At 29.5% G+C, this 12,878-nt stretch overlaps 1 protein-coding gene across 1 annotated transcript in view; it reads left to right on the forward strand.

Annotated features, from left to right (window-relative positions):
• Window positions 1-3,088: 3,088 nt before the first annotated feature.
• Window positions 3,089-12,878, forward strand: part of LOC142322668 (kinesin-like protein KIF11) — an 86,193-nt gene continuing 76,403 nt past the window's right edge. Inside the window, exons 1-2 of the mRNA XM_075361744.1 lie at window positions 3,089-3,358; window positions 4,589-4,650. Of these exons, the coding sequence (XP_075217859.1) occupies window positions 3,089-3,358; window positions 4,589-4,650 (332 nt within the window). The remainder of the gene's footprint in view (window positions 3,359-4,588; window positions 4,651-12,878) is intronic.

Genomic DNA, 12,878 nt, shown 5'->3' on the forward strand with positions numbered 1-12,878 from the left:
TAAAACACAAACTTGAAGAAAATAACTCTATTATTATAAAAGCAAATAAAGTAAATGCCCCAGTCATCATAAAAAAAAGATGAATACAATAGCAAAATAGAAACATTCTTAAACAATGAAACTAACACAAAGTTAATTATAACCCTACAGATAAGTTCAATGCAAAACTTAAGGTGGCACTAAATAAGGTAAACAATTAATCCAAAAAATATATAAATAACAATCAGTCTGCTCCAACACTTTCAGGACTTGGAAAGATATTTAAAAATAATTTTCTAATAAGACCTTTAGTTAATTACATAAATGCACCTTGCTACATTTCAAAATTATTAACAACATTTAAAAAAACAACTTAAACCTAAAAACCACATAAAACATTATAAATGGTATTCAAGCAGTTGAAAAATTAAACCAAATAAATATTGATCACGATTACATTATAGTTTTATTTGACATCAAAGATATGTACACCAATATTCCAATTAAAGAAACTAAAAATAATAGAAAAATCATTGCATAAAAATAAAATAAATGAATTACTTGCTAAACAAATAACTATTCTTTTACAACTTACAAAAAATCAAAATTATTTCTCTTTTAACAATAATTACTATGTCCAAGAAAAAGGTCTCACTATGGGTTCGCTGTTAAGAAGGATAATGCCTGAATTATTTATTCAAAATATGGAAGACTTGTAATTAACACCATAAAACACACACATAAAATAAAATTATGGATACGATACATCGATGAAAATTTAATAATCTACAATAAGCAAATAAATTGCGAATACGATATAATTCTGAAAAAAAATTAAATGGGCTCCATAAAAATATTACATATGCACTAGAAATAGAAAACCATGACAAAGGTTTTCTAGATATAGGTATAAAAAGGAATAAAAATAAATTAAATTTAGGAATCTACAGAAAACCCATATTACCCATAACAACAAGAAATAATAAATCCATACATCCACACTACCAAAAAATTTTAACTTAGAGAGGGTTGATTCACAGAGCATAAAAATATTTAGGCAGTAAATATAAATTAAACAATGAATTAAATTTAATAAAATATATTGCTATTAATAATGGTTATAATGAAATAATAATCAGTGACCTGGCTAAAAACTCACATTTTAATATAAAAACACAAATAAAATTATTATATTGAAACAATTGAAAAATTACTTGCATTACATACCCATAATATATGATAAACTTCATACAGTATAATTAAAAACAACTTTCATCCTATAAGTTAGCAGCAAGAACAAATAATAACAAATTAATTACAGTTATTAATAATAATGTATCTGTTACAAAAAAACATTTATAATAAAGCAGGTGTATATAAAATAAAATATTGCATAATTGTGATAATTTTTACGTAAGTACGACTAATAGGACGCTTAAAAAGTGATTTCAAGAACATACACAAGTGTGTAAATATGGAAAATGAAAGTCTAATTATGCAGATCACATACATGAAAAAAAAAACATGTTTTCAAAGTTAGAAAATGCCAATACTGAAAACAAACTCTAATAAATCAATAACCCCAACTCTTGAAAAAATACTCATAAAAAAGTATTATAAATGAACAGTTAAATTATGATTATAATGACTGGATCGGGGAAATAATAAAATTTATTTAAATAATTTAGTTAAATTCATAATACTACCATCAGAAAAAAAACAGTAAATGTTCTTTATTTGATTGATAGTTAATAAAATGTTTTCATTCTGGCTTTTGAGTTGGTAGTTCATTTAAAAATGTTTACTGCATTGTGTAAATTTTTTCCTGTGGTTTTAATTTTCAACTGAAAAATGATTGGTTTTAATAATACTAATCAACACAAAATGTGTATCTAACATGTTATACAACTTTTCTCACTGTAATTTGGGTGTTGATTTCAAATATAGTACTGAAATTGTGTTACCATCTAAAGGTTTCACGTAAATTGTAAATTTGTAAATTTTTTTGTAATAAACTTATTTTTTATCAACTACTGGTTACAATTAAGAGTAGTTTCTGTATTTTTACTTTTAAACAATACGCGTACATGTTTAATAAAGAAGAAATAAATAAATATATACACTGTCACTGAGACGATATACACTGAGAAGTAGACATGTACGTGTCTGTATGATGACATCACACAGACATCTGTTGTTGCCTACTACTGAGCTTAAAATCTTATTCAGTTTTACTTCACTTATCTATTCTGTGTGTTGCGTTTCACAGAGTTGTGAGTGTTAGTGTTTTGCTATATTTTCATCAATTCTTTATAATACAAAAGTGATTTTTGTCATTTTTATTTACTTCACATGGCTTCTGCAAAAGTTTGTGGTTGTTCAAATCGTCCAGACAATTTTTGTTATGTCTGTGGTAAACTTACGCCTAAATCTCAAAGAAAGACTATTTCTGAATTGATAGAAACAGCTTGTAAATTTTATTTTGATTGTGCACTCTATGATCAAGATAAAATGTGGTGCCTCATGTTATTTGCATATCGTGCTCAGTGAGTGATTGGGAAATGACGAGCCATGCCATTTGCTGTACCTGTGGTTTGATGTGAACCTAAGGACCACTTCACCGACTACTACTTTTATATGACATATATTTGGATTTTAATTCAAAAATAGAAAGTTCATAGTATGCAGATGTATCCTCAGCTCTAAAGCCGGTACCATATGGAGAGAAGAGTTACTTGTACCACCATCTAATCCGACATTGCTAGATGAACAATCTGAAAATGAAGGAGAGGATGTTGAAGAATTTCTTCCTGTATCTGATTAGAAATCTCCTCACTTAATTCAATGACATGAACTTAATGATTTAGTTTGCGATTTAAAGATATCAAACAGCAAGCAGAACTTCTGGAGTCTAGACTGCAACAGTGGAATCATTTGGCAAAAAAACAAAAGTTACTATGTTTAGAACATGAAATAAAACTCTTTCAACTTATTTTATTAGAGAAAAATTCATTGTGAGTTTGTACTGATGTTGATGGCCTGATGAAAGAGCTTGGAATTCAGCATATTCCTAAAGAATGGTGTTGTTTTATTGACTTCTAAAGTTAGCATGAAAGCAGTTTTATTGCATAACAGTAACAAACAGCTATCCATTCCATTAGCTGATGCAGTTAACATGAAAGAAACTATGGTATCAATATTAGAAGCAATAAAATACAAAGAGTGTATGTGGCAAGTATGCAGTGTTCTGAAAGTTGTGTTACTTATTGGTTTACAAGGTGGGTTTACGAAATATTGTTGTTTTGTTTGTCTTGGGGATAGTCATTACCAAGTAAAGAACTGGCGATTGCGGCAGAACTTTGTAGCTGTTAGAAAAAATGTAAAGCATTTTACATTTTACAATTAATAGGGGGGGAGAGGTAAAATCATATTGTCATCACTTCATTTAAAACTCAGACTTATGAAAAGTCTTTTAAAGGCACTAGACAATGATTGACCAGGATTTAACCATTTAAAAATGCGTTTTCCTAAATTGAGTGATGGTAAGCTGAAGGACTGAAGGAGGGTGTATTTATCAGTCTGCAAATCAAGAAACTGCTTAAGGACTCAACTTTTGGCAATAAAGCTTAGCGAATGTGAACTTGCTGCATGGAAGTCCTTCAGAGACATTGTTGGAGGATTTTTTTTACGCAACAGAAAAGATGAAAACAATTATTTTTTTTTTGTTAATAAGCTGTTAGCAAACTATAAATGTTTAGGATATAGGATGTCATTAAAAATTAATTTCCTACTTTCCCACATAGACTCTTTTCTCAAAAATTTGGGCTCTGGCAGAGATGTGCAAGGTGAGCGTTTCCATCAGGATATTCTGACCATGGAGCATCGGTAAAAAGGAAATTGGGATCCTGAAACGATGAATAATATTCTTTAGAGAAACTGATCAAACATTGTTCAAATGAAAAAGTTTGTCAACATATTTTGAAAATTAAAGGTATGGCAATTCCAGTGATTTAATCTTTTAAAAACTGTCATTTTAAAGACATTTCCCATGGTTTAAACTTTAAGAAACTGTTATTTTAAAATTGTATTGTATTTTTATTTATCTGTGTCTGAGTAAAGAAAAATTTAGTTGATTTAATCAAATTTTAAATGAATTCACATAAATAATTGTTTTTTAAATATTGATTTCACAGTTATTATGCATTTATTAGTAAATAAATTGTATATTTGCAAAATATGTGACATATACAAATTCTGATAACAGTTTTGAATTCAGCACTCCAAAATTAGTTTAAATCACCATGTACGATTCCAGATACACAAATTTTTTTTTTCTGACTAGTATAATTTATCAACTATTTGAGAGAGGGAAAGAGAGAAAATGTAGGATCAAGTTATGTCAACAATGTGGCAGTCTGACAATTGTGGTTGATTCAAGTCAAGTCTCCCTATCCTCATTCCTCTGATAAACTCTGAATTGTATAGAGATTTTTTACTTCTAAATTAGGAAATTCTGTCATTGTGAGGTAAATTTTTCTGTTACAGTTATTTAATGCCATACTTTTTTTTATGAGATAGTTGTTTAATTTTTAATTAATATTTTTTTCAGTCCTGGGTAATAATATTGAAGATGGAAAAAAGGGAATATATTCAAGTATTTGTTAGATCAAGGTAAGTTTTTCACTTTAATTAAGTACTACCAACATCCATCCTAACATATTTTTTAATATCTGTATTAGATTCCAGAAAGGATGATTGGAGAAGCACAATTTTTAAAAATTTTAAAGTAATAATTTTTAATGATTATAACAGTTACTTACTTTTGCTTGTGTGTTGGTTTTGTAAATGGTTGGCAGGACTGCTTTTTATCTTGAGGGAAGAGATTTTATGGTTTGGATGATATCACAAGCTGCAGAAAGATCAATTGGATAAAGTGATGTACTATTAATTTTGATAATTTTTGTTATTGGTGTTTATAAAAATTTGGTCAAATTGAGGTACATTTCTGAATATGACATTGAGATTTTATTCACCAGTATATAGATAAGTAGGAGATCAGTGTAAACCTATTGTTCTCCGTATTGGTTTTTTTTATGTCAGTTGTTCTGCCTTCACATTGATTAATCCTTTCATAATTAAATATTTTAAAACTATAGTAACTGTTCAAAATGTATTACAGTCTAAAAGCATAAATACTGGATTTTAGTGAGTTTTAATTAATAATTTTTGTTGTATTTAAATTAATTGATTGTAATAAATACTATATCTTTACATTTTTCTACCCCCAAAATAAATTAACTCATGTTTTCACAGACCACCCAGCTCTTCTCATGTCTTAATGGATCCTTGACCTTTTTAGCCCACCCTCAATGAAATAACACTGAAATTTAAGAATTTTTTTATTAATTTCATTTGTAAAATATGTAGATTGTCATTTTTATTTTTGAATTTGTTTTGCAGGCATATCTAGATTAAGATCTTTGTTTTATTTTTTCAAATTTGTTTTAAATTACAATCTACAGCAAATGCTCATTATGGTTAAAATAAAAGATTATCTTCACTGTAAGTTAACTCTTTTCCAACTTTAATGATACTCTTCATTATGAATTGTAATTTTCTGTTCTGCTTTTCTCAACATTGCATGGTCATATTGTTGCTTAATTTCTGAGGTATTCCATTTTTATTCAACAAATGATTAAAAATTTTATTGCATCACTATTTTTGATTTTGATGATATTTGGTATATAACTACCCACCTTGTAGTGGCCAAAAAATATTTTTTTTATATTTAAAAAAAATTTCTTTCTTGAGTAATAGACTATTTTTTAACTCGCCAACAGGTAAAAACAGCCATTTTCATCACTTTTTCTATGAGCTGTAGCATTCGTACAGAGGGTCAAAAAGGAATTTTGGAAAGAGTAAAGATGGAACTTCATCTTAGTTACTCAAAATTCATTTTGTTACATAACCAAATCTTGTATTGTTTACTGAAATTACATTTAAAAATTGTTGTTTTTTCAAATTTTGGGCCCAAAATAAATGATGAAGGGCTTAGGGTAACAGGCCTGTTTTTTACTTTTTAACTCTTAAGTAGTACTTAAGAGTAGTACTAAAAAAAAATTGGGCTGTTACTAAGTGTCCTTCATTAAAAAAAATGGCTGCTAAATCGTAAGATTTTGAAAGTGTCTTTTTTTTGGGGCTCAAAAACCACTTGTAGGACAGATGGAAAAATTCTGAAATGTTTACAGCATTAAGTACTTTTTATGTACCTTAAAACCATATAAAATTTATTTTGTTACTCAAAGGGGTTGATGAGTAGTATTGAAGCCAACAAAACCACTAAAAGCATCGTTCTTTCTAACTGTAAACAATGTTATAAAATACTGATGTTATGTATTTTTTTCAGATTATAAATTACAGCTAAACTGATTTCAGTGAATAAATTGATAATTAATAAATAGTCAATTACAGAATGATAAATAATAATTACAAACAGATAAACAATTCAAAAACATTAACAAGTTGTTCAGTTCACTACCTTATTTTATTCCTGCTAATGGAAGTTATGAATAGATTTTGCACTGTTTGATAACAAACTTAACTAACATAACTTAGTGCTCCTGCCATTTTTTTATTGAGTACAACTGATAAGTCCTCATTCATGTTTGGTGTAATGTTGTTTCCACTTCCAGTAGTTGATAGAAAAACTCTCAAGACATGAGAATGTTTAAAATATTTTCCATTTGAACTCATGCTTGATTATCTCTCAATGATTTCTTGAATGAAGTACCAGGACCCTACGGATGGAAAAAGTGTATTCAATATTCCTCTTCATTTTCATGTATTTTGACTTCAATGACTTCGCCTAACCACTACTTGCCATTGTATATGCAGCAGACATAATTTTTACATTCTGGCTTTGATAAATCTATAAAGAAATCAGAATCACTAATGTCCTTGTGTTCCGATACTAATGTAAATGTTTCTGATTCAGAGGTCGCCTGGACTTTCGGAATACATTTCTGACTTATTGGAACATAACTGTGAAAGGTTCTTGTTTCTGGGACTGTTGTGATTACCTGATAATGAGAACTGAGGCATTCTTCAGTCTGTTGAACATAAGAGCAGAAAATAAATGTTATATTTTTAATATTATCTTTACAATAATTGTACATTTCAGATGGTGAAACAACTTGATTGTTGACTGTCCTTTGAAGGCAGTCTTGCTTTAGTCACAGTCCTTTTTACAGTTCTACCAATATCATCACATAGTCCTTTTCCATAGTATGCGGCAAAAAATGCCATTCAGCTGCGATATCAAAATCTTCTTGATGGTAGCAAAAATATATGACATTTTTTTTTGTTTTTGTACTGGGCTGAGGAACCATCAGAAAAATAAAAAAATTGTTTAACTTGTGGTAACAGTGTTTTTAATTTATTTATAATTTGCTTTTGGAAGCAGAAGAACGATGTAGTGTTGTGCTTCAAGTACTCAATAATCACACAGTAACTTTAGCTTTGTAATTTTCATTCTTTTTTAAAATATATGAGAAATGGATGTACTGTGGCATATGTTTTGGATCAGTGATATGACTGACCTTCCTATATCACAAAAGAAAAATTTTGAGAGAAGTCTTTCATTACAATACATTCACTTTCCAACAAGTTTTCCTTTTTAATGTTAAGGAAATTAACTTGTTTCGTTGCAACAAAATGATGCCTTTTCAGATTATTTAAATTGTCAGTAAGTTTATCTAAGTACTCTTGAAATAGAAGAATTTGAGTAGTTAGTTCACTTCGGTCAACAGAAACCTACTGCTTGAAGATAATTTCAGAATCAAAATCATCCCAACTCTCTTGCAGTAATCTGAGCACTTCATTAGTGCCTGGATATTTTTCACTCTGTGACAGCATGCACGTTTCATTTTCAACATTTCACAACATAATCACATACCATGGTTGAAAGGAGAATTTTATAATCAAATTTAATTTTTAGATCAGATAATAAGAGTTTTGGTGGTTTTACACACACATGCGCGGGCGTTCAGGCAGGCAGCGGAGCGGGTGGGAGGGAGGGGATGATTGACAGGGGGTGAGAGAGAGAGCAATTGAGAGTACCTGACCCACCAGCCAGAACACAAAATTTAGATTTTAAGTCAGCAAATTTTGAAAAACCAATTTTTAAATTATGCTTTTCTTTGAAGGCTGTGTACAATTCGTGTAAGTTACATAAGATAAGCCTTTTTTGAATATTAATTTTCTTCCCGATAACTTGTCTTGCAGAGACACAATCTTTCTTGCCTGGCATCATTTGGCTGTGCTCATCATTCTGAAAAAACCTTGGACACATTTAATAACATTTTCATCAATTATGTGACTGGGTTTCTTTTTGCTGATGTGTGGCAAAATTCCACTTGTTTTAACTAATTGTTTGGATTGACGGGCTAAATACTGACTAACACTAAACTCATTTTGAATTTCTTGAATGCTCTAGCTGCTTGGTAATAAACTTAGAATATTAATTTTTTCCAAGGTTGATGTAACTGTTTTCATTTTATCCTTTATTTGAATGATTAATTCTTCATATTCCCTACCTAAATCAGCATAATTTTGAGGTACTAAATTGGTTTCTTCTGCAGAGATATTTAAATCAAAAGAATCATTTAATTTACTGGTAACTGACTGCTACTTTTGTAACTTTATTTTTTAAAATTGGTTCCTTTGCACTGTTCGATAATTTTGAACCTTAACGAGGCAAATGACAAGTGCTGAGCAAGCTTTATTCACCGACTCGACTATAACACATTGAGGCTCAAATATATCTTGACATTCTGGTTTGCTTTCTGTATCATCTTGTGGTTTTTGTATTTTGTTTAAGCACTTTGTTCACTGTGCTCTGCCTGGAATTAATTTTAAATTTGGATTGCTTGTTGAAAGTGTCAAAGATATTTCTCAAAAAGATTTTCTTAATTGGTTTAGTGTGACAGCTAAATGGGTCATCAAAATATCATGCAATACTGAAGCTCTAATGTAAGTCAATTTATGACATACTCTTTTAGCGTTAATGCCAGTTGAACACTCCATAATCCATTTTTATAAAATGTAAGGGTTCTTAAAATAACAATACAGTTAGTATAAATTATAAAACTACCAATTGCAACTCACTTTGTATTATCCCAGTTTCTCTACAAGCTAAAATAAAAATGTCTCTAATTAATAAAATTAAATATAAAAGAGAAGTTCACTGTTAATAAAATTACTTTATAAACAAATTTACATTACCTAACCACAGTATTAACACTAGCAACAATACAAGATATCCACTGAAATCAAAACAGTAATTGAGCCTTCTACAATGTTTACATTCAGGAATACGCAAACATTCATGTCCATTCACTTTCATGTTTAAACATGAATTTGTATGTATGAGTCATACTTTAAGTAACAAACTATTTAGAATATAAGCTATCTCATTATAGACATATCAAAATATTTTGTATAGTAGGCCTACATTATTATCTAAAAATACATGCTGTGAATGTTTTGGATACATTGTTCACAGTTGACAGAACAGTGTTTTTAGTGGTTTTGATGACTTCATTACTCGTCAACCCCTTTGAGTAACAAAATAAATTTTTATATGGTTTTAAAGTACATAAAAAATACTTACTGTTGTAAACATTTTAGAATTTTGCCATCTGTCCCACATGTGGTTTTTGAGCCCCAAAAATGAGACATTTTCAAAATCTTACGATTTGGTGGCCATTTTTTGTTAATGGACACGCGTTAACAGTCCGATTTTTTTTTATAAGTACTAATAGAACCTAAGAGTTAAAAGGTAAAAAACAGGACTTTTACCCTAAGCCCTTCATAATTTATTTTAGGCCCAAAATTTGAAAAAACAACGATCTGCAAATGTAATTTCAGTAAACATTACAAGAATTAGTTATGTAACAAAATGAATTTTGAGTACACTATGATGAAGTTTCATCTTTACTCTTTCCAAAAAGCCCTCTTTGATCTCTGTATGATGTAAAATAAGAATGCTACAGTTCATGGAAAAAGTGACAAAAACGGCTGTTTTTACCTGTTGGCGAGTTAGAAAATAGTCTATTACTCAAAAAAGAAATTTTTTAAAAATATAAAAAAAATATTTTTTGGCCACTACAAGGTGAGTAGTTATATACCAAATATCATCAAAATCAAAAATAGTGATGCAATAAAATTTTTAATCATTTGTTGAATAAAAATGGACCCCTTCTGTATTATTTCTTCTCCCACTGCCTTTTGATTTTTGGGATGTCTTATTAATTTTATAATAAATTATAAAGAGACTAGTTTGTACAATAAAGAGGATTTTTTAACCTTGGAAAATCAATGAAAACCCTTCTTTGTACATGAATATGTTCATAAATTAAGTTTTTAAACAAATGTTATAAGATAATCTAAAAAAAATGTTGCAACTCTATTTGCGGGTAAACACTGCATTATATTTCTTTTAAAGTGAAATTCTTCTTGTTTAAACAAAAGCATTGGCTTCATTCATAATATAAATTGTATGTAATAGATATGATAAGAAAGATTGTAGCTCTTCTTTACAAAAATAAAGTGATTAACTTGGAATACATAGGATTACTTACTATTTCTAAACAAGAATCAACATTTTCCTTCTTGTTAAAATAAAAGCACAAATATATAATGAAAGCAATAGGCCATGAGTAATTTTAAAACGTTATTAATTTTTCTGTGTATAAATAAGGGTTTAAATATAGTACATACATGTTTTGACTAATTAAAATATGTAGTCAATTTGTAAAAAAACAAATTGCGACTGACAATAAAAAAAGGTACCTTTCTACATGTACAAGTTATTAGATTTCAAATAAAACAGCTTTTTTCCATGTTTAAACAGTCGCATTTATTTTAAATTTATATCATAATTATTTTCAAAATAAGTACCCATTCCTAATTACTCCATCCCTCCTAATAATAAATTTGGAGTTCATCATTGATCAATTTATAGTCATATTTATTTAAGGGAAAACTGAACTTATATATTTAATTACTGTGAAAAACTGAAAATGCCACAAAAAAAGAAAAAAATTATTCTGAAAGTTATTATTGAATAATAATGTGAACCCTGGGTATTCTTGTCTTGATTCTTGAAAAATTTGATAAATTTATGTGGACTGTCTGATATTTCCAACAACATAGCAAGAGAAATGACTAAAAATGGCATCTGGATATGGCTAACCAGCTAATTAGCAATTATGTTACCATAATGGGTTGTGGACGAAGGGGAAATGAAGTTACAATCAAAAATGTAAACAAAGCTGAAATGCAACTGGTGAATAAAATCCACTTCTGCTCTGAAAGCTAAAGGAATCTTAAAATCTGTGTATTGCATGTATTACAATATGTTGAAAAGTGTTTGTGATTTACAGCATTTTTGTATTACTCTTCCTCTGGCTATCCCTCTTTTTTCCAGAGAACCATTTCTTCTGTTTCTTAATCTCTTACTCTAAATTATTGCTGTCTGTCTTTCATTCATTGCCTTTTTAATCTTCTAACCTTCCAGAGTAGTAGGATAGTAGGGCTCCTGCATCAGGAGCCAATCGGGGACCAGCATTTTGTCATGTGACCTAAGCCCCAGTCCCTATGATTTCACGGTGGCCATCTTGAGGCGCCAAAACAAATTCCTGTGCAAAAAAAAAAAGTTTTTTGTATGATGCCAAAAATGTAATAAAAAATTAAGTCACCAAAAAATTATCTTTTGTATAATGAACTTCCCCACCAATGATCAAAAGATTGCATCAGTTCTTGTCTATTTGAAAGCTATTTCAACTACAAGGTCAACAGTCATATATAAATAACCGTTAAGATTGTGGTTACACTTCATTAAACTGTACCAGTTTATACCGATCAGTTTATTATTATTCAGGTGAGTGAAATAACTGTTTAATAATTGTAAATTTTAAATAATTAAACATTAAATGTAAACAATTATACATTCTAAATAATATTGATATATTTTCACATTCCAGTTACCAATGTCATCCACAAATTGTACATGCCTTTAGTACTAACATCCTGCTCAGATGGAATCTGGAGGACTTGAAATATGTTGATGTGTTAGCAGTCCTCCATCAACACAAGTCATCTATGTTGAACTACCTGAAGATGGAGGCTATGCGCTTTGATGGCAACTTTAAATGGTGGGTACATAAATATTATCATTTAAAATTACCAATATTTTCTTTTTTTTCAGCTATTAAAAAGTATTCAAAAGTTGTGCACTAATATAACTTTTGTTTTCATAGGTACATGGTGATCAATGTGGAGGTGGTGAAGACAGTGGGAACTGAAGAGGGTTAGAGGTCATGTTCTGCAACTTAAATCTTCATGAAAAAACAAAAATAGTGATTAATGTTAGACACCAATGATGACCTAACTGATGACCAATGGTGAGAGTCTGTAGAAAAAATCAATGAGATTCTCACTCACTTTATCCAAAATGGTAGTGGGTGGGTACTGAACAAAGTTATCCGCTTGGTCCTTAATATTGTTCGTTACTGTCCACTACACGGTAGTGTGAGTTTGTATGTTGAACTCCCATTTCAAATACACAGAAAAAAAGCAGTCATCAATATTAAAAATCCTCACGATAAAAAATTCTTTCAATTTTGGCCTATTTGTATGACCAAGCAGAAAGAAATTACCATGCTTCCACTTATTCAATATATGTGAGGAAGCTAAACATGACTGATATTGAGTACCCTGTAAAGATGAAAGATATCGATTGGTTTGAGCAGCAGAACCCAGAAATCAGCATAAATGTTTACAGTTATGAATTTTTAAAGAATGATTTCCATATGTATCCAGTTCATGTAAGCGAGCAC

This window comes from Lycorma delicatula, chromosome 4, assembly GCF_047948215.1.
Source record: "Lycorma delicatula isolate Av1 chromosome 4, ASM4794821v1, whole genome shotgun sequence".
Taxonomy (NCBI): domain Eukaryota; kingdom Metazoa; phylum Arthropoda; class Insecta; order Hemiptera; family Fulgoridae; genus Lycorma; species Lycorma delicatula.